Source organism: Pelmatolapia mariae, linkage group LG4, assembly GCF_036321145.2.
Source record: "Pelmatolapia mariae isolate MD_Pm_ZW linkage group LG4, Pm_UMD_F_2, whole genome shotgun sequence".
Lineage (NCBI taxonomy): Eukaryota > Metazoa > Chordata > Actinopteri > Cichliformes > Cichlidae > Pelmatolapia > Pelmatolapia mariae.
In genome coordinates, this window is record NC_086230.1 from 424428 (window position 1) to 447783 (window position 23356).

At 42.5% G+C, this 23356-nt stretch overlaps 2 protein-coding genes across 5 annotated transcripts in view; both read right to left on the bottom strand.

Moving 5' to 3' along the window:
• The window catches only part of prr12b (proline rich 12b), a 64943-nt gene extending 52662 nt beyond the window's left edge, over nt 1-12281 (bottom strand). For all 4 annotated transcript variants that reach the window (XR_010093755.1, XM_063471001.1, XM_063470997.1 and 1 more), the window contains exon 1: nt 12069-12281. Coding sequence is in view for 3 of the 4 variants with exons in the window: in XM_063471001.1 (XP_063327071.1) it covers nt 12069-12151 (83 nt within the window). In the remaining variant the exon portion in view is untranslated. The remainder of the gene's footprint in view (nt 1-12068) is intronic.
• Nucleotides 12282-12953: 672 nt separating this feature from the next.
• On the bottom strand, nt 12954-20161 carry prrg2 (proline rich Gla (G-carboxyglutamic acid) 2). The gene is made up of 7 exons (XM_063470429.1): nt 19995-20161; nt 19811-19907; nt 17172-17344; nt 16918-16948; nt 16166-16298; nt 14739-14885; nt 12954-13086 (listed from the first exon to the last, which is right to left on the bottom strand). Exons 1-7 carry the CDS (start codon nt 20034-20036, stop codon nt 13044-13046), a joined length of 666 nt encoding a protein of 221 aa, XP_063326499.1. The 5' UTR covers nt 20037-20161; the 3' UTR covers nt 12954-13043.
• Between the last annotated feature and the right edge of the window lie 3195 nt (nt 20162-23356).

Below are 23356 nucleotides of genomic sequence, written 5' to 3' on the forward strand. Positions count from 1 at the left end.
CTACCCAGCTGTTCCACTCTCAGTTCCAAGGAGCTGACAAGGATCTCAACTGACCTCAATCGAAAGACGAGTAAGCTTGGCTGGATGCCCCCCCCAGGTTTTGTGGCAGGGAGTGGTCTGTGGCTCCACTCCTCGGAGGGGTGGTGCAGTGGGTTCAGGGGGCAGTGCTAGGGAGGGGAGGCTGGCAGGGCAGCTGGTGCTGATCGGACAGTCAGACACTCCCTTTATCAGGAAGTCAGTGGCACAGGAGGGAAAGCTGTCCCAGGAGTTGGATAGCAGAAAAGCTGCACCAGTAATCTCACTAAAGAAAGCTCTAAATGAAACATCACCAGCTCTGCAACACTGTGTATGTGTACGTGTCCTTGTGTCACTGAAGTAAAACTAAACATAAGACACAGTGAACAAAGTATTACTGGAGCCCAATATATTGCCACCCAGAGTAAGCAGAGACGTGGGGGGGGGGGGGGGGGATGATGACTCAGAATACACCAAACAATTGACAGATAACACATCTGCATAATCATTTCCAACACTCTGAAGGCCAGCGAGGACAATTTGGATGCTCTCCAGGAATGCACTGACTAGTGCTTCGACGTTAAGAAGGCACAGAGTTCCTCTTTCCAAGAACGAGACGCCATGTTTCCAAGAGAAATTGCCCAGAAGACTCCCCCAAAACAACATCACCACCCGGTGAAGACATTGGCGACATCCTCTTGTCTCTGGTCGAAATTCTACACCAGGAATTGCAATTCCTAAGGGAATCTTTGGAATTTAGCCACATGCTGCTGACCAGATCTCCCTACAGGGTCAATTCTCTAAAAGTGTCACCCAGGTCAGTGAAGAAAATCAAAACATTTTTCTTCTTTTTTCTCTACGTATTATTGTAGGGTCTACCTTGCAATGTAAAGCACCTTGAGACGACTGTTGTTGTGATTTGACGCTGTATAAATAAACTGAATTCCCAGTTCAATGAAGCTTCACTCAGACGAGCTCCCATGCTGTCATCACCATGGACCAGTTTCCACGTAGAACTCTAGCTCTACCACGACCCCAGTGCCACTCCCTGGTTGTATTAATGCCACTCCAGATTAGAATCCACTGCCTTTATTTCGCCTCCTCTTCCCTTATTACCTATGTCGGCTATTCTTGTCAGTTCCTTAATTCAACACGATGTCATATCACCATCAGTCTCCGCAGCATAACGGTGGCAGTTACAATGTTCTTGTTTCTTTCATCCCTCCGTCTTGCCCCTTTGCATGTTTCTTCTGCCTTCTCTCACTGCACCAATAAGCTCTTTTCCTACTTGGTCACATACAACTTTCCACTAAGATTATGGGCTGTCCATTACTCTTTTCACTCTCTCTCACTCCCAAACCTCTCTCAATTAGTTTTTCTTTCTTTCATTTTTTGCTTCTGCACCCTTGATCTTTACACAGAGATTATTTCATCTGCTTGCACATGCGCACTCAGCATCAACATATTCACTACAGCCTCACAGCACACACGGACTCACACGCAGGTACGCACATGCTCGCTCATATAACTTAATGTGCACATATATAATCAGACAACACCAAGCACCACGTACGGGTCTACGTATTGCACGCTCATGAAACTTTTCTTACATCCGATGGATGTGTGTTTTTTCTCATTCACTGGAATGTCACACACAGTATTCAACATTAGCTACATACACACAACTCTGGGCACACTGAGGTTTATTACATGGAATATGTGTGGAGCTGGCTCCAGAGAGAGGAGGTTAAAGATATTTAACCAGCTTAAAAAACTACAGGCAAACATTTTTTTTATTGCAAGAGCTTCATAGACCTGTCACAGCTACAGATGAACCTAAAACACCTGAGTTTCCTAATGTGTTAAATTAATATTCCTCAACATAATTATTTATCCAAAAGGGTAACTTTCTAATAATTAAATTATTTATACATAACAAAAAGTTATGTATTGTAAATATATATGGCCCAAATACTGATGATCCCTCATTCTTCCACATTTTTAACTGCACTCTCTGAACACCGACATTGCTCTTTGGTTCTTGGGGGCGATCTCAATTTTGGATTAAATGAAGAAATGGACAGACTCAGTACAGCTGGAACTCATGTGCAATTAATGACTTTGCAATGCACAGCCATGTCTTCACCTTAGACTTGTAGTCAAGACCGCCTAAACCAAGACCAAGACAATACCAAGACCAGAGGGTATCGAGACCAAGAGCGAGACCAAGACGAAAAAGTCTTTAAACTGCAGCCAGATGCTGCTTCGTTTACGGGTGTCGGGCATATCTATGTGCCCTCCTCACCGCTGTCTACTGTCTCACTCACTGAGAGGACAGACGCACGCTCCACTTGACTGCCGCGTCTCTCACCCTCTCTGTTTTTCACATAATGATATTATCCTATATCCTCACATGTGATTGGCCACAATATGGAGGGATTGGAGCACAGCTGAGCCACTGTGTGAGAGCTGAGCAGCCAAAGGAAATTAAGTGAGGAGCCGGCTCTCGCTCAATGGGAGTCGTCTCTCTGATTCACTACAAAGCACTCTCTAAGCACGGCTCTTAGAGCTGATGCTTTTGAAATGACTCCAAATGACTCGCTCAGTTTTTGCATTTGCAAAAAAAAAATGCAAAATGCAAAACCTGAGCGAGAGCGGCTGCTATTGTGTGTGTGTGGATAATAGCAAACACTGAAATACAGTTTTTGCACGCAGAAATGAATTTTGTTTACTCAAATTTAGCTTTTCTTCGCTCAAAATAAATTTCTCCTCAAAATGCAACACTTGCACCTGCAAACCTTTTTTACGTGCGCTCAGAATAGTGGCACAAAAATAACTCCATATCTGTGTCGAGCCGAGTGTAAATCCCGAGGCTGAACGGCCTTTGTACAAGCACACACGCTTCTTAGCAGGGCGAAGCTATGAGCTAGAAAAATCCAGGCAGACAGCCTGTGTCTGTCCAACCAATCAGAGAGCCCCTTACATCCCACGGTGTGGCTAATTTGCACTGCAGCAGGATTTTTAAAATGAAGTTGTTAATCCAACAGCTAATCCAAAAGTTAATCGCTGAGCGAACAGGAAAGGGAAATGGATTTTGAAATGAGGAGTGGAATCGCCATTTTAAAAGCCATTTTGAAAATCACTTTATTAAATTGGAATTCAAAAATGAATTTACAAATGCAGATTTTATTCTACAATTCATTATTTAAGCACAGAATTCTTTATTTCAATGCGCATGGCTCTTGTTGTCCTCCATATATAAATCAAAGGATGAATCAACAGCAAGACTGTGGAATGCAGAGACGGGCAGGGCTGTATTTCCTGCCATAATGTCTCTGTAGGCTTTTCACATTTTCTTCAGAGTAATCAGATATGATAATCGAGACGGGAGAGAGACAAGCTGGTAGTTGTTAGGACAGTGTAGGCCAACTGGGTCGAGCAACTTCCTCTACTCTACAACCCAGGCCCTAATGTCACAGTGGATGAAAGGCTAGTGGCAATCAGAGGTCGCTGCTCATTTAGTCAATATATGCCTTCCAAACCAGCCAAATATGGCATAAAAATCTGGGCAGCATGTGATGCAAACACCAGCTTTGCATTGAACATGCAGGTTTACGCTGGAAGCTGGTTGGAGGAGCCCTAGAGAAGAATCAGGGCACGAGGTTGTGTTTGATGGCACAAGGTCTCAGGGGACACAACATAACCTGTGACAATTTTTTTCACAAGCTACAGCTTGGGTCAGGAGCTTCTAAAGAGAAAGCTCACAATGGTTGGAAAAGTCTGAAAAAACAGGGCTGAACTCCGTGCTGAGCTGCTGGTAACTAAGAGCAGGCCCCTCAGTCTTCCATATTTGCCTTCACAGACACTGCAGCCCTGGTATCTTATTGCCCCCCAAAGTGGAAAAATGTTGTGCTCATGAGCACTTTGCACAAAAATGCTGAAATCAGCACACGAGAGGACCAGAAACCAACTATGATCCTGACTACAATGCCACCAAAGGGGACGCTGACAACTTGGACCAAGTCACAGGGTCCTACAGCACCAAGCAAATGACTGAACAATGGCCACTGGTCATCTTTTACAACATGATCGAGGTATCAGCCTACAACGCATTTGTCATTTGGACTAGGGCTGCTCGATTATGGCAAAAATGATAATCACGATTATTTTCACTGAAATTGAGATCTCGATTATTTGACGATATTTATTTAACAATAACAATGAATGGCTAATACGTCGGGTTCCGTGTTGGCTCGTAACCGAAAAATAGCTTTACTTTGTTGTCTGGGTCAAGTTTTAGACAGAGAGAGGATTTTAAAGGCTGCTCCAACGGAACTTATTGTTTCGGAGGAAAACACGAACACAGCGTACAGTCGAGTCTTAATAGCTTACTTACAGCTGGGCTCGTCAGGCACTCTTCTTGGCTGCAGTGGTTATTATTATATTTACATGCTTTCAGCTCCCGTTTCTGCTCGGTGACAACTCGTACTTTTCCACTCTCCTTTTTCTCCCTCCTCACTCACAGACACATAACGGGTATGGCAGTCCATTCTCCCTGCAGCACGGACTACACTGCCCATGAGGCTACATTCTTTAGAGCTATGCCTGTAGCATTCTGCCTATTAGCTTAGCACAACAACAACAACAACAAAAAGGCGCTCTCTCACCCAGGAAACACACAGAGAGAGCGGTCACCCTGTTACCATGGCAACCGTAACGCTGCCGCCTGGAACCAGTGTTGCCAACTTAGCCACTTTGTTGCTATATTTAGCGAGTTTTCAGACCCCCTAGTGACTTTAAAAAAAAAACGTGAAAGTGCGTATCGCTTTTACTCTCAACAAGCAGCGGGTGCTGTAACGCAGTCAGTTCTTCTTTTACTCTTTTACTCTTATGCTGTTTTGTGGATCACAAGGTTTAAAACTACTTATAAACACACACACACAAAGTAACTCCACCAGAGTGCCTATTTCGGGTCACTTTTGCCGGTCCAAGCCCGGGTAAAGGAGCAGGGTTGGAATTGTGACATTAAAAAAAACAATAATTGCTAAAAAGAAATTTAATTTTGTAGTTCTAAATAAACTCTAAATGCATTTAGGACGTTTTTTACTCACTTTATGTCTCTTCCACGATGTTATTTCTCTCTCCAACAACATAGGTTACAATTATATTAGCATGACCAATTATGCAAATTAGGTGATGATGTCATTTAGCAACTTCTAGCGACTTTTAGGACAACCAATAGCGATTTTCCTTACTGAGGAGTTGGCAACACTGCCTGGAACAACAGAACATAGCTGTCAAACAAAACCCAAACAGTCCTGACCCGCCACAATATGAAACAGGAAAGTACCGCCGTGTAATCCATTTATTTCAACAAAGTAACTGTATTCTAAATACCACCTTTTTAAACGGTAACTGTAACGGAATACAGTTACTCATTTTTTGTATTTTAAATACGTAACGGCGGTACATGTATTCCGTTACTCCCCAACACTGTTTGTAGTGTTGCTCTGTGGTGCAGCTACGACACCGTAGCAAAGTTTCCACACTATGTCTACTTGATCCACGTCTGACTCCGCGAACCCAAAATGTTTCCACACCACTGAAGTAGTTTTACCTCGCTTTTCAACCAACGGCATTCTTTCTTTAGCAGCCATTATCCTCTCCTCTCCAAATAACGTCTGCTTAGCTTTCCTCGGGTACTCTTAATTGATGTGACGCGTGTTCGAAACGCAGAGAGGTGTGCTCGATTTGCCACCTCGCGAGAGTAAAGCACGAGGGAGGTGCTAATAATCGGTTCAGTCATTTTTAATGATCGTTGAAAGCCCAGATCGTAATCGAGATTAAAATTCGATTAATTGAGCAGCCCTAATTTGGACAGAGGTCTTTCCTGAGTGGAACGTGCCAAAGCTGAAGCTCGTCTTCCTTGACGAGCCGGGGAAGGCGCTTGCGGTACCGCATATACAACGGAGGCAGCACATGCCAAGGACCCCAGCTGCTGCAGCAGCAGTGAGGAAGATCCAGGAGAGGACTTTACCTAGTACATCAGTGCATGAGGTAAGAGTGTGTGTGCGCGCGTGTGTGTGTGTGCGCGCGTGTGTGTGCATGTGTGTGTGTGTGTGTGTGTCTTGGGATCAGCCAAAAAAAAAGAAGTAATCATAATCCTCTTCTTTCTAGGTTGCTGCTGGGGGAAAGAGGAAGAGGTACGAGGTCTGCAAGCCATCTGATGATGTTAAGACAAGCATGACCTGTGTAAAATGTGCAAAATTCATTTGCGCAAAACACTCTGTGATGACATGTCGCTCATGTGCTGTGTAGACACATGCACCTGGTTCATTTCCACCTATTAATTTCTGGTTCTAAACATTGCATAGTGTTTATTATCACAACACATGACGACACGTCACTTGTGTGTTGTGGAGACTCACAGACACACACTGTTCATACTGCTAATCTCTTGCACTACGAATCCTCTCTACTCGGTAGTTTTGATTTTAAGACAGCGGGTCAGTTTGAGCCAGAACAGAAGAGATGTCACATGTTACTTTATCGACATCACTACATTAAAAGAACAAAAAATTTAAAATAATCAGTGTCATGTAAAACTACTTTTATATGTAGGTATTTCCAACGTTTTAAAATGCATTTTATATGAAAAATAAGTGAATTATCCTCATTGAACCGTGATCTGTGAGAGGCAAAGAACACAATTACACCAAATATTGACTGAAATGGTCAGTAATGGAGTTAATAATGAGATATGCACAATGTTTGTTGGGATTTTTTGGTTTCTGAGACTTTTGGATAAGTAAACATGCCTGGATCAAACAACCCAGGAACATCATTGGTGTTCCTCAGAAATGAACATAACAGGAGACCTTAACAGACCTCTCTGCACTGAATCATATCTGTTATTAATCTCTGTCCCTCTTCCACAGCATGTCTTTATCCCGTCTTCCTTCTCTCACCCCAACCAATCACAGCAGATGGCCCCGCCCCTCCCTGAGCCTGGTTCTGCCGGTTTCTTCCTGTTAAAAGGGAGTTTTTCCTTCCCACTGTCGCCAAAGTGCTTGCTCATAGGGGGTCATATGATTGTTGGGTTTTTCTCTGTATCTATTATTGTACGATCTACTGTACAATATAAGGCGCCTTGAGGCGACTGTTGTTGTGATTTGGTGCTATATAAATAAAACTGAATTGAACTGAACTGAATTGAATGTAAAGATGACGAGTTTATTAAATACTTTTAAACAGAGTGGGCTTTATTATTAGACTATAACGACCTGCCCAGAACATCAGCATCTGTTCTCTGGGAGGCAGGGAAAGGTGTGATGAGAGGTAAATGTATTTCCTTCTCATCACATTAGGAGAAAAGAGAAAACAAATGTTTTCAGGAATTAGAGGAAAACATTAAATCCTTAAAAGGAGCCTGCATGTCTTCCCAGGAAGAGTAAATTCTGAGTAAAATGCATAAAGCAAAATTAGCACTCAATAACTCAATTCTTAGTACAAAGACTGGAAGCCCCGAAAAGCATGCCCAATAAAAAGGCTCCGGATGGACTTCCAGCAGAATTCTGGAGAATTCTGGCATCAACATTCCTCAGAACACTGCAGGAAATCAAGGAAAATGGCAGACTACCACCAACTATAAATTCATAATCTTTCTGTTAACTTCATTTTCTTTTCCATCCCCCAGTCTTTTCCATAAAGTTCTAATAAAATGCGGCTATCAAGTGGGCCATTATTGCAAATCCCGTAATGCTCCACTTGTGAAAGTAAACTGTTTGGCATTTTTGGGCTTCAGACAACTATTCTGATTACTACGCTGCAGGAAAAGACAGAGGGGAAAAAAGAAACCATGTTTCTTAGATTTCAGGACCAAGTACAACAACCTCAGGTTTGTCTGAATTTATGAGAAGAAAATTACAAGACATCCATGTCTAAAGAAATGCCTGTAGTTGGACTCAGTTGTGATCCCAGGTTTCATAAATAGAACTGGATATCATCTGCAGAGCAATGAAAATGTAAACAATGTTTTATAATATTACGTAATAGGGGCATGTATAACATAAAACATTTTGGTCCTGGCACGCAACCCTGTGGATCTCCATGACCAACTTTCTAACCAAGACTTCTAATTTTTATGCACAAATTGGAATCTATATGAGATTTAAAATTTCAGCCAGTACAGTGCATTTCCTTTAATACCATATATTAAACATACGTATCCTAGTCTATGTGATAAAATGATCAGTGGTATTGAACGCTGCTGCACTGAGGTCTAGCAGAACAAACACGAGATGAGTCCACAGTCAGAGGCCAGTTGAAGATCATCCATAACCTTCAGTAATGTTGTTTCTGTACTATTAGCTGAATAATAAAATGTCATTCACATTCATATCTAATTCCCACCATGAAATGTTCTGGTATTAGCCTTGATTCCATTCATCTGTATGTGGGATTTTCAGTGGGAGAAATGTTTCATCAGTCAACCAAGTGACCTCTACAGTCTCTCTCAGGTTTCTCCAACAAACGGTGCAGTTGCATGATTTCTAGAACTAGCATTATTTACTGGTAATTTAGGATTGCTAATATGCAAATTGTCCCATGGCCATGAGTAGCATGTGTAATGTATAATGTGTATGTGTTAGTCCCCGTAGGAAAATTACTCCTCTGCATTTAACCCATTCACCCAGTGAAGCAGTATAATAAGCATTCACAGAGAGTTGGGAAAGGGCTGCAGTCACAGCTCTCTAAGATGGTGAAAGATGTACTGTATGGCCTCCTCCTCATTTTCAGAGATGGTTTTTCCCTTTTTCCCACGTTGGTTTAAACATGGAATCAAGGACGTCGCTCCCATGTTTAAACCAACGTTCCTCCGTGTCAAGGATGTGCACATCCTCATCACTGAAAGAGTGCCACTGGCCTACAGGTGTAAATTAACTTTGTGTTATGCTATCCTCTTATGGAAATGCTTTTGGCACATAACCATGTACACTATATTACTTTTTCTTTGTGCTGGAGGTATGTAAATAACACCTGGGTGAAATCAGATCTCAAGATGTACCACAATTCACAGATCACATTAACTCGGTGGACAAACACATCAGGACGGAAGAGGATTAGGGCCAGCGGAGAAAAAGTGGGCACGTCTTTTTTTTTTTCTTTTCTCAGAATTCTGAGAAAAGAAAAAAAACCGATGTGCCCACTCCCCCCCCCAATATGGTTTACTGGGAGGATATGAAAACGACAGGCTAGCATTCTTGGACTGTGAGATTGACATCAGTAATGCGAGACATTTAAACGTTGATGTGTACTGTAAACCAACACATACAGATCAGTATTTAAGGTTTGGCTCATCATCCGCTGTAGCACAAATTGGGTGACATCAGGATGCACAGGATGAACAGTATCCCCACAGTAGTAGTATTTCCAAAGCTAAGCCAAAAACCTGGCATATCTTAGCACTAGGTTTAGTGTGTGCTTTAATTAAGAAACTTGACAAGTGGCGGACAGTAGCAACAGCAGGCCTAAACAAACAAACAAAAAAACTATCTACGGCAAATTAACACACATATCCACACACAAATTATGTTCACTTTTTCTATATGATGACAAAAAGAACAATTTCTTATCATTATACTGTCTTTAGTAAGGATTAAAGCCAGGGTTAGGTTCAGCAAACGTAATTAATTTGGTCTTTAAACTAGTGCCCATATTGTGTAATATACAGTCATATGAAAAACTAAGTATACACCATGATTTAATAGCTTGTATAACCACCTTTAGCTTCCTGTTCTCTGAAGTAACGAATCACACTTGTAATCCAATGGATGGCTCTGGGTTTGGTGGTTGCCAGGGGAACAGTACTTGTCTAACTGCATTGTTGATTGTTTGGAAACAACCTTAAAATTCTTCCCAGATTGATATGCAGTTGCTTCTTTGAGTTCATTGCTAATGTTTTTCCTCCTTGTTATTGTGCACACCTCAGTGCTCCTGACCAGAAAACTACCAAAACCTTTATAGAAATGGTCGCATTTGCTGATGATCAGTTATTCAGGTGCATTTGACTACCTGGCTTCTACTTAATTAATATGGGAGCAGCACAAGCGTATTTAGTTCAAACGACTGCACAGTCTTGTAAAAACTTGTATGGGAATTATATAGTCTAGAGACTGGATTCACTTTGAGTTATGCTGTTGTCTCTAGTGAATGTGTACTACTGCATTTGATACAAATTATTTTTAAAAGTAGTCTCAGGGGAATCGAGCTAAACTCAATGTAGACAAAAGGGAGCTTTGGAATGCTGGCCATTAAATAAGGAAAAGGTGGCTGGCAGAGACTTGTGGTGGGGTGGCTGTAGCTCAGGTGGTAAACCAGGTCACCTACTAACTGGAAGGTTGGGGGTTCGATCCCAGGCTCCACCAGTCTGCATGCCAAGTATCCTTGGCCAGTGCATCCATCGGAGTATGAATGTTAGACAGTAAGCACTTAACAGTTTAGAAAAAGTGATTGGGTGAATGAATTAGTCGTATGCTCAGATAGAGTAGAAAATGTGTCTATTATGCTATATAAGAACCAGTCCATTTACCATTTACAGACTTGTGAAGAAACATTAGTCATTAGCTATTAGCTCCAGTCAACAGATGTCTTATTATGTGTCTATTATGAGTGGCAGGCAAACAAGGAGGTGCTGCGTGCACCCATTTCACTCTAGTCCCAGGAGACTAATACTGAGAGAGGAGTCAAATACAGCATCTCGGGGTAATCAAGAATAAGTGCTTTTCAATGGAGAATGATTTTTTTTAATTTCACTGAAGGGATTCACTGAAAAGACAGTGGGAACAAGTGTTGTCTGATGTAATGTTTACACTGTGAGACACTAAAAGGCTGCTGTGTACGTTATTACATGAACATGGACATCTGACTGTGAACAAGACATTACTTCTGACTTTATGTCGTTACATTTCAAATATAAAGACAAATATTATACACATGATGGCATAAGAATCAGTCTTTTACCTTATCTGTTTTTATAAATCTATAACTAATCTATTCAAATCTCAGTCATACTACCATACTTAATAAGCGCCCTTGCTAACAGAGAAGCGCTCTAAGACTGTTGTTGTTGCCAAGGCAACCACTAATGTGCAGCTAGGCTAACAGGAGCTTGCTAACTTTAATAAGACTCATTTTTTATACAATAGCACAGCCATATGAGGAATCAGCTGGTCACTGCCTGCAGCGGAATTTCTTTGCTTTTTCTTATTTAAGATTGAAGTCACTGCCTTATTGGGCAGTTTGGTAATCTGTCTATGACGGGGACAGGCTGCATGCTGTCAGATACTGGGTAATGCTCAAGATGCCTAATGACTAACGGCTAATGTCAGCTTAATAGTAGCTGCCAGCCTGTATGTTGTAGTCAAACAACCGCACTGAGTTCTAGATATTGTTAATGAATTAGTTTCTCTTTTACAGTTAGCTGGCAACGGTAATAGTACGTTAGTTTCACCGAATAAAGGCTCATGTATACACCCATCACTGCCCTGTGTTTGGCACAGTGTTTAGTTTGCATACACGCTTTACTCTGTGGTCCGCCTGGCGTCTGTGCACGACACCGCTTTAATGTGTGGACTATGCCCGGTGACTGTGGCTGTTCCGACCTGCGAGTAAGAGCTGTCATGCTTTTGTTCGTGTGCAGCGGAGACAATGCAGTGCTGTAACACTGATGTACTCATACATGTGTGTGTATATGTGGGGGGGGCTGTTTTGGTGTTTCACTAACGAAACCGTCCTCCACCCGTCCATCCTGTCCTCCGTCCGTCTTCGCATCACTGTTAACCTTCCATCGCATTCCATGCATTTTAGTTAGAGACGCCCCCCGTACCCCTCCCCCGAATGAAATGACGGCTGGCTGTACCTGAGACTGGTGGCCGTGCAGCCGGGATCAATACACGGCGCAGTCAGCGCTATGCCACGGCATTGTCAGAGCCACTTAAGCTTACCGGCAGTCAGAAAACAACGCTCCCCATGCTTCGGCCACCGAAGCTTACCTTGCTTTGGCCGATCTCTCGTAACTCCATCCCGTCCCAGTCCCCAGATCTCCGAAGCCCGAAGCGGGATAATTCCTCTCCATGAAAGAAAGAGCTGGGTGAAGATGCACAGATAGTGAGGGGCAGGGGAGGGAGGAATAGCTTCACTTCCCAGCGCCCGATTCTGTTTATTTCTCTGCTTGACAAGCCTGTAGACTGAGAGGAGTGGGGATCGGGGGGGCGGTGTGGGGATCGGGGGGGCGGTGTGGGGAGCCGCAGCAGACAGGAGCACCTCCTCCCTCCCTCCTCTCCCCGTATATTTAACTGTCTATTGTCTCTCGTGTTAAGCCGATGGGCCGCAGAGCAGACACTCCACGTCGCAGCTTTAGTAAGAGAAATGATATTCACACTGATCCGGCTCCGATAGCTGCTGCTTACTCACACCGGAGTACAGCTCTTTTCGCCTTTTGTTCACATGACGCCATTTTTAAGAAGAATGACTTGGCTGGCGTTCATCGCCTTCCCTGTCTTACTCACATGCACGCCTTCGCAGTGTGCTGTAGACAATTGTAAAAAAACAAAACAAAAACTAAGCTTCTGCAGCAGTTTTACCTTTCTATGACAAACAACACACACAAAGGCTGCAAACATGTCCAGAAGAACTTCCTCGTGATTCTAATTTCATCTACTACTTGCATGCTTATTTGCTGGCTTTGCAAGTCACAACAAATTATACAATGACTAGAGGCATGTGAAATTGTTACATGATTTATTATATAAAATGCATCTTGGTTTTTCTTGAAGAACACAAATGCACAAACACAGCACAAAAACGAAGTCTTAAGTGATCAGACTAGTGACAAATGATTAGGTACTGTCCACTTTGGGACTGTCTTTGAACTGCACTCCTAAAAAAATATGAATATTTTTAAAAACAACCAGAAATTTTCCCCAAACCATCAGTGTTAAGGTTTCACACAGAGACCTGCAGGGCTTTCATTCATTGTCACCTGGATCAGCAGACACCGACGGCGCACCCCTGTGGTCAAAGACAGGAAGAAAAACTTTGTGAATATTCTTAGAAGCATGATCAATGAACGTCCAGCTGTTTTCATTCCTATAAAAAAAAGGCATAGGTTTTTAGAAAGACGGGGGTGCAGTTAGTTTGAAAGCAAATAAGAGAACTGAACTATTTATGCAACATCTCTAAAATTAGAAATATCCTGAAACTAGTTCATGCATTTATTACTTCCAGGCTGGACTACTGTAATTCATTATTATCAGGAAGTCCTAAAAACTCCCTGAAAAGCCTTCAGTTAATCCAAAATGCTGCAGCAAGAGTCCTGACAGGGACTAGAAAGAGAGAGCATATTTCTCCTGTATTGGCTTCCCTTCATTGGCTTCCTGTTAAATCCAGAATTCAAAATCCTGCTCCTCACATACAAGGTCTTAAATAATCAGGCCCCATCTTATCTTAATGACCTTGTAGTACCATATCACCCTATTAGAGCACTTCGCTCTCACACTGCAGGCTTACTTGTTGTTCTTAGAGTATTTAAAAGTAGAATGGGAGGCAGAGCCTTCAGTTTTCAGGCCCCTCTTCTGTGGAACCAGCTTCCAGTTTGGATTCAGGAGACAGACACTATCTCTACTTTTAAGATTAGGCTTCAAACTTTCCTTTTTGCTAAAGCATATAGTTAGGGCTGGACCAGGTGACCCTGAATCCTCCCTTAGTTATGCTGCAATAGGTGTAGGCTGCTGGGGGATTCCCATGATGCACTGGGTGTTTCTTCTTCACTCACTATGTGTTAATAGACCTCTCTGCATTGAATCATATCTGTTATTAATCTCTGTCTCTCTTCCACAGCATGTCTTTATCCTGTCTTCCTTCTCTCACCCCAACCAATCACAGCAGATGGCCCCGCCCCTCCCTGAGCCTGGTTCTGCCGGAGGTTTCTTCCTGTTTAAAGAGAGTTTTTCCTTCCCACTGTCGCCAAAGTGCTTGCTCATAGGGGGTCATATGATTGTTGGGTTTTTGTCTGTATGTATTATTGTAGGGTCTACTGTACAATATGACTGTTGTTGTGATTTTGAGCTGTATAAATAAAATTGGATTGAATTGAATGTGTGATTGCTTTCTTCATGCCATCACACACATTTGGTATTGTTTGAGGTATCATTTCATTTTCGATGTGCACATACAACACATACCATACACTTGCAAACACCACTGCATACACCACTTTACACCACTCATATAGATTTTCTCGCACCATGATTGTCATTGATTATCATACTATAATCAGTGTAGCGCATATATGGATGGTTCCATGTTCTTCATCTTCTAGACAAGTGGACCAAAGTTACTTAGACATTGCCTGGGACACCGAGTTGCAATATCTACATGGCATACAAATATTTCATACTAATCCCATAACTGTAAACATGAGTACATTTGACAGTTAAATCAAGCACTCATCTGCAACCTGCTTGCTTTCCCTTCTTTGTAATTGTGTCTTTACTCAATCAGTTTCACTTGTGTTGAATTTGTTACACCTGTTTCCAATTAGTCACCTTCCCGTGTATAAATACACAACACGTGTCGTGCTTCTCTCACCAGAATGTCTTAGAACTCTTGGTAGTCAGTCTTTCCAGTGTTCCTTGTGTGTGCACGCTTTGCCTTCCACTTACCCTGAGTATGGTGGTGGTGGAGCATCGTGCTGCCCACTGTGATTCAGGGCATCATTGTAGCTAGGCAGACCTGGTGCAGTGATCCCACCTAGGGGCACCGTCTCCGGAGCTGATGTGTGCCCATCTACTGCAATTTGTACTGGGGATCTGGAACAGCACACAGCACAACACGCCAATTTTAAACCCCTTTAGTTGCTGTATTGCTAATAAACGAAAATAAAAACGTGAAAATGTTTATACACTATATTGCCAAAAGTATTTGGTCGTCTGCCTGTATTTGGTCATATAACCTGGGCTGATATCCCGTTTCTAATCCATGGGTTTAATATGATGTCGGCCCACCGTTAGCAGCTATAACAGCTTCAACTCTTCTGGGAAGGTTTTCCAGAGAAGGTTCAGGAGTGTGTTTATGGGAGCTTTTGGTCATTTTTCCTGAAGCACATTTGTGAGGTCAGACACTAAGCATGTGCCTTTCCTTAGGTGCCACCTATTCCTAATCCTTGATATGTATAACTGAGTGATTTGCATATATTAGTGCTATTTCTTACATTTGTAAAATCTGTAACAAATTGTATTGTTTAAATGGTTTAGTCTGTTACTGTCCTGGAGCAACTGTATCCTACATCATTTCCTTAGAATCAGAAAACTTTATTGATCACTGATTCTGGTACAGCTGACTCTACTCAGCATTAAAGCAAAAGTACTTAGGTCCAAAACAAGGAGAGTTCTAGTGCCAGTGAGCCTTGATGGGGTGACTGTGGCTCAGGAGGTAGAGCAAGTCATCTAGTAATCAGACGGTTGGTGGTTCAATCCCTGGTTTCTCTGGTCGACACATATCCTTGGACAAGATACTAACCCCAAGTTGCTCTCTGATGCATCCATACTATGAATGTGAGTTCTGTATTTTTATTTATTTTTTTGTCATTTAAAGTTTTTTGACTTGCTTCAATTGTTAGTGAGCCATTCCAGGGTTTTGTTCTTTCATTTTTTTAAGGTGACAGTGGTTTGTCCGTCTCTTGTAGTTTAATTACTAATAAAAATATTAATAAACTTTAATAAACAATTCTGCCTTCATGTCTCCTTTTTTCAACCCGGACACTTTGTGTTACTTTCCCACATCCCCTGGAAAAATAACAGTAAATAATTATAAGTTTGTGCAAACTCTGGATTAAGATTAAGGGATTAATATTGCCTTCTTGTCTACTGTCTACTTTGTATTTTTTTAATGGTCTATTGGTTTTTAAAAGACCTTACTGGGAAATGTTACTGGTGTCGGTTAGGGTGTCACTGAGGCCAATGGATATGACTATTCAATGAACATTAATAAGGCAACAGTTTAAATATATTGTGGTTTGATCAAAGTCTTGATGGAGCACTTTGTTCCACATTTCTCTGTTACCAAATGATCCACATCGGAGTAAACTTACCGGCCAGACCTCCGTGCACCCTTTTTCTTGGCTTTGTAGCAGTACACTCCCAGCACCGTGGCAATTACAGCAGACACTAGCACAGCCAGGATCCCTGCCACCAGACCTGACACGTCCAGTCTGTTTGTACTACCTTCAAAGACAAACATTCAAAAAAATGTTTCTTCAATAGTTCTCATGTTACTCAGTCAGACAATCCGTAGCCAATCACTACAGCAATGACTTCAATCGTGATACTGTTGTAGGTTTGAAGATAATACAGCAAAATTGGAAAATATACATTGAAACCCAACTCTTGAGCGATCGTGGCTCAAGAGTTGGGTGTTCGTCTTGTAATCGGAAGGTTGCCGGTTCGAGCCCCGGCTCGGACAGTCTCGGTTGTTGTGTCCCTGGGCAAGACACTTCACCTACTGCCTACTGGTGATGGCCAGAGGGGCCGACGGCGCGATATGGCAGCTTCGCCTCTGTCAGTCTGCCCCAGGGCAGCTGTAGCTTGCCTTCACCAGTGTGTGAATGAATAGTGGTATTGTAAAGCGCTTTGAGGGGTCCCGAAAAGCACTATATAAATGCAATCCATTATTATTATTAAACACACAATCAACAAAAAATAGCAATATGGAAAAAAGAAACTGTCATCCCAACTACTACAAAAAATACATTCATCATTATTATGCACATTTGAACAATATGAAACACTGCATTCTCCCAAATGAGCTCATGGAAAGGTTAGCATAGGAATGGTAAAGTATTACCTTGATTGGTATACGTTTTCCAAAATTTTTCCTAGAAATGGAAGCAAATGAAGATTAAATGAAGAGGTCACCTTGAATAAGTTAAGTCAAATTCCTCAAATACTAAGAGAAAAGGTTTTGTATTTTAAATATTAAAATAAAAAAACATGTATATTTAGGTGATAAAAGTGTAAATAATTGTTAAATTAAACTGATAGTTTTTCATTCTAAGACTCCAGGTTAAAAACAGGGTTCTACAGTCAAAGAAGAGTTACCGTCTTCGCATCGTCCTCAAAAATCTCTCTGGCTTCCTCGTAGTTGCAAATCTCTTCCATGCACTCTCTCTCCATATCACCAGGCACAACCAGCTCAAAGTCCCAGCTGTTATAGAGCAGTGAACGGGACAGGAAGGATGCAGCTTCTGCCTCATCCACCAACACTGGAGCTCCTACAGGGTTATAGTTCATTGTCACTGATAATCAAAAACATAACTCATACGACATTACGGAGTCTTAAAAAAACAGAAACAAACAGCACGTTGATTTTTACCTGCTGGTAGCAGTGGGGCATTTTGCTAGCAAAGGTGGGTCAACTCACCTATTTATGGCAGAATAGGGCAAAATGGAACTATTATGGAGGACCACACCAATAAGTGCTATTAATAAGAGTAGATGTTACAATTACAGAATGATCATCATTTCCATTTTTTATTTTTTTACAAAATATCTAAACTTAAAAGTATCACTTTGTTTAAAGTTATCGGCATTTTTTAAGTTCGTGAACAAGTGCATTAAAATCAGATTCAATGTTTGAGATGTGAAGGACGGTGATCCTCACAGAGAGGATGTGCATCTGGATTTGTTACTTTTCATCTCTGAGAATGTCCATTTACAAAAAAGACAACGATGCAAAGAGGACCAACACTGTCTGAGCTTAAATGTGGAAATGTCTCCTGTTTGAAAGAAGAATAAAAATCCAGCAGTGATCCTAACTCGACTGACCATCGGCTGCAACACCTGCAGGTTCATCACCCCACGTATCAAAGCATGCAGATGCCAGTGACACAGGCATCATAACTCTCTAGTCTGTTGTCTAAGCTCCAGATTTCCTGTAGTATCTCTGACCCCTCTTTTTATGGTTCACGTGGAGAGGGATGCATTCTCAAATTTACTCAGGGAGCTTCAGCCATCAGACCCCACCAAACACTCCTCAGACAGTGGGATACTGGGGTTTTCTGTGATTTTGTTTAAAATCACAAAGCTGGTTTTGACTGCTCCATCCCTGATGAATAACGCTTGGCAAAAAGTCCTTGTCGCTTTCGAGCTCAGATGTCCATTTCTGCTCTTCGTTAGTCAAGTTCTTGTGTTCCTGTGCGTGCTTAGTCTAGTAATGGTGATTCAAATCGTAATCCTTAAAAACTCTTGTGCTCTGCACACAATTTTACCTCTGACTTCAGTAAACAAGTACTTATAAGTGCATTTCAGGAGCTCCCAAATATACATCTCTGATAATCGGTTCCAACACATTTACAGTGAAGCGGCATTTTCTTGCACACACATATGTAAATGTTAAAAAAAATAGCCGTCAACAACAACGTTGTGTTATGATTTCACACAAAATCACAAAAACCAAACAGAAAAAAAATGTGAAAGTCGAGAGTGTTTGGTGGCTGAAACTGGACAAAACTGGATTATTTACGTTTGAATCCTAATTTTCTGTGGACCTCATGCAGGTCCATCATGGACCTACTTTAATGCCAACGGGAGATTTTCAATGTGTTAGCAGTCTCCCTATCATTAGAAAACCACACAACTTCTAAAAATGTATATTATGAATTATAATTGTAATTATTATTATTAATGTTGTTGTTGCTGAGTATTTGTGAAACTTCTGATCTAATGAAGTTATAATTCACACACACGCTCACCAAAATTAGACCACAGAAGATTAGAAAATGCTGCTGTGATAAGTCTTGATCTCTGCTGCAACATTCAGATGGTAGCGTGGTATTAAGGTATCTGTGAAAGCACAGATCCTTTCAGGATTCTGCTTCCTGTGCTGCTCGGTGCTGTGGGACTGTTAGCTCCAGCTGACCAACGTTTAGTTTAGTTTCACGCACAGCCTACCTGGAGATTCATGCTGACAACCACAGTCACATCTCACTCCAGTGGAGCATCTCAGCGATGTGGGGGAATGAGACATTTGTATTGTGGATATGTGGCTGAGCAACTGTGTGATGCTAATGTTTCCAGTACTTTTTTCAATCTGTACCACAAACAATCCAAGTGAGCTGTGAACGCCCAGCGTATTAGACAGATAAACCTAATGTGAGTCACACAGAGAGGTAGGATGGAGCATTAGGAGTGATTGCCTTTCTCCTCCTCATGGCGCCCCTGCTCATCACCACTGTGTTTACGTGCTAAAAGAGAAATCACTTCCTTGTAACGAAAACTGATTCTGAAGTACAACTTCACCAGCTCATCTACACAAAGCAGATGGTATATATACCATATATATATTTGTAGATGGTATAGCAGCCGTGGCCGTTTGTCTTGAAACAACTGTAATCTTCACATTTCAAAATTTTGACTTTATTCTCACAATAATGTTTTGTTTTGCTTTTCTCTTAATGTGGCCCTAATACTCCTTCATAGGAAAGGCAGTGGTGCTATACAGAATTTGTTTTTATTGTCATTTATTCTAAATTCTGCTACCAAGGAGCTGCTTCTAATTTCACTTCACATCTGATGTTTAATGGCAATAAACTACTCAGACTCACAGAAGAACAGTTTGGTTTTCCTCTAGTCGTCCTGTTGTTGCAAGGCACGTTTGTGTAACTGAAGCTTGGCACCTCACATTACCACAAATTATAAAGCAAATTTTTATGACATGACAGGAGACAGTTGTGGGTTACCTGGTTGGTGTCTGTACGTGACGGAGCAGTGGGCCATCTGCACGAGGGACAGTCCATTCATCCACAGCAATAATAACGCGGCTATCGAAGCACAAAACTACACAGAAGAAAAGTGCAAGAGCACCTGTGAAAACACTTGTAGTTAGAAGCGCGAGTATGCTGAAGATGATCCTCCAACACTGACCTGTCCAACACAGCTGCTCCATTTGGCTCCAGTTTGTTCCATCTGTCAAAGCTTTCTTGAAGAAAAACAAACGTATTTCTCTTGGTTTCACCAAACACAGAGCTAATAGTTACTCCACTTCATTGCGCACTTTATTGCGCTGAGACGATCCGGAAATAATAAACCTGTCGGACAGCATTGCACCTGAAGGGAGGAACCTCCACAAACCGGTTTCACTGTTTACTCACAATATGCTGTCTATGTCCAACCTGGGGAAACATGTCCAATAGACAAGCAACACACGTAGAAGCGAGTGTAGAAACAGCCTTTAACCTTAATGACAAATATCTAGGACTGCTGTGCCAAGCTAGGATATCCCCCCCCCCGCATCCCCTGCGTCGGGAGCGCGCACAGGGCAGGGAGCGCGGATCCACACGATTCCGCGTGAAGTTTTACTGAAACAGTGAAACACTAGTGTCGGTACGTCACGGCAGGAAATGTATCGATACATTTATTGTTCTCATGTGGATTATTTCAACAAACCGAGGACGGATAATCGCGTCTGCGTGGACTCTCAGCGAGTCAACTCCTGTGTTCGTCTAAATAAACACGTCTTGTTTGTCCATATTTTACACATGTGATCATCACTTAACAAGTTGTTGCCCAACAGCATGCAGCTCCACAGTCATCGCTTGTAACATCAGCTCCAAAGCGCCACGGCAAAAACCACAGGGTGACGTCACCTGTCTATGGACGTTAGATTCATTAACAATTAAATACCATAAATATTTTAAATACCAAATAATGTCTGACAATTTTTTAACGGACCGGATAAATACAACAAAATAAAATGATACGGCCAAGATAAAAAACTGTGGTATTTTGTAAATATCATAATAAACGAATTAACTGTGTAATTGTGTAACTTTATTAGCAGCGTCCTCCTGAAATGCACCAACAACACTGAGAGTAACATCCTCCTCTCTGTCCCTTAATGCTCTCTGGTCGCTATGGTAACGCGTACATATTTCTTTCAAAATAAGACACACAACTACAGCACGGGAAAGACCCAGGGGAACCGAGTTAACGATAAAAACCCTGAAAACCATAAATTTCACACCCGAGCTTCAACTCTCGCGGCCCGGTACCGGTCCGTGCCCCGGGGGTTGGGGACCGCTGGTCTAAGGAGCTTGGAAAGAAAAGCATCTGGACTCCTTTAAGTTGCTTGAAGACGTTTCACCTCTCATCCGAGAAGCTTCAGTTCTAGCGTCAAATGGTGGAGAGTCCCAAATTTAAGCCCTATGGGAGTGTCCCCCCAAGAGGGGCAAGGACCCCTTAATGATCCTCTTTGGGAATCTCACTGAACCTGAAAAGAAAGTGTTAGACAAAGGACTTAATTTTGCCATTTCTCCTCAACAGTTGCCCATAGTGGACCTCATCACAGCCACAGAAACCACCATAAGGATTAATAAATGATCACAAACAGAAGCAGAGCAAATCAGGATGAAAGTCTCAGCCACCCTCTCCAGTGCTAAAGTCCCTCCGTCTAACCTTACATTACAAGAAAAGAAGGCCGTCGCTTCCCTGAGCAAAGACCACAACATCACTATATTACCAGCGGATAAGGGAAGGTGCACCGTGGTCCTAAACACTACGGATTGCCACACAAAGATCACTACTCTCCTCAGTGACAGCAACACCTACGAAGCCTTAAAGCGAGACCCCACAAGCAGCTACAAAAAGAAAGTTATAGCTTGCCTTCAAGACCTTGAAAAGGACAAAATCATTGACTGCCTTACATACCACCGCCTTTATCCAGGGGATGCCATACCCTGCATTTATGGACTTCCTAAAATCCACAAGGAAGGGGTCCCACTCAGACCCATAGTCAGTAGCATAAACTCAGCCACTTATAACATTGCGAAACACCTTGCTACCATCCTTGCACCTCTCGTGGGGAACACCCCACACCACATCAAGAACTCCACCGACTTCACCGACAAGGTCCAGAAACTTACCCTGGATCCAGATGAAACCATGGTGTCCTCTGATGTAGTCTCTCTCTTCACTTGCATACCCACCACGGAGGCAGTGGAGACTGTAGGAAAACGACTACAAGAAGACAACTCCTTGGAAGACAGGACCAACTTCACACCCGATCAGACCTGCACACTGTTAGACCTCTGCCTCACCACAACATACTTCAAATACAATGAAGGTTTCTACAGACAAAAACATGGCTGTGCCATGGGCTCCCCCGTGTCACCGATTGTAGCCAACCTTTACATGGAGGAAGTGGAAAGAAAGGCTCTTGGCTCTTTTAAAGGGAGAGTACCCAGCCACTAGTACAGATATGTAGATGACACCTGGGTCAAAATCAAGACACAAGAAGTGGAATCCTTCACTGCTCACATTAACGCCGTGGATACAAACATCAAGTTCACCAGGGAAGACACAAAGGATAACTGTTTGCCTTTCCTGGACTGCGCTGTGCACATTGAAGAGAATGGCAACCTCAACATCGAAGTTTACCGGAAGCCCACACACACGGACCAGTACTTCCTCTTTGACTCCCATCACCCTCTGGAACACAAACTTGGAGTAATCAGGACCCTACACCACCGGGCAGAACATGTTCCCTCTAAGCCTGAAGGGAAAAAGAAGGAACACACACACGTAAAGGAAGCACTCAAAACATGTGGTTATCCTAACTGGGCGTTCATAAAGTCAGCAAAGAGGCACAGAAAAGAAGATCAGACACCAGCGAGAGAGGATAAGAAAGACAGACGCAACAACGTTGTCATCCCCTATGTAGCCGGTGTATCAGAGAAACTCAGGAGAGTTTTCTCCAAGCACGACATCCCAGTGTACTTCAGACCCAGCAACACACTCAGACAGAAACTGGTTCACCCAAAAGACAAAACTCCAAAACACAGACTTAACAACGTGGTGTATGCTGTACAGTGCAGCGAGGAATGCCCAGACCTCTACATTGGAGAGACCAAACAGCCACTTCACAAGCGCATGGCACAACATAGAAGAGCCACCTCCACAGGACAAGACTCAGCAGTCCATCTGCATCTAAAGGTCAAAGGTCACTCTTTGAGGATGCCAATGGGCGTTTATCAATATGCGTACTTGTGCGTACTTGCGTTCTCGTGTACTCGTGATACGTCATCAGTCGGAGACCAAGTACTGTTCCAATTCGAAGTACGCATCAGGCCGAGAACGCGAAAAAGTCCCGGATGTGTTCTCGATCCGCCCGTTTTATCGAGCATGCATCGGTGTAGACTTGGGACAGCTAAATATCCCAGAATGCATTTCGTCCAAAACTCAACAGCAGACTCCCGGCACATCGTTTCCAACCCCACCCCCAAACCCGC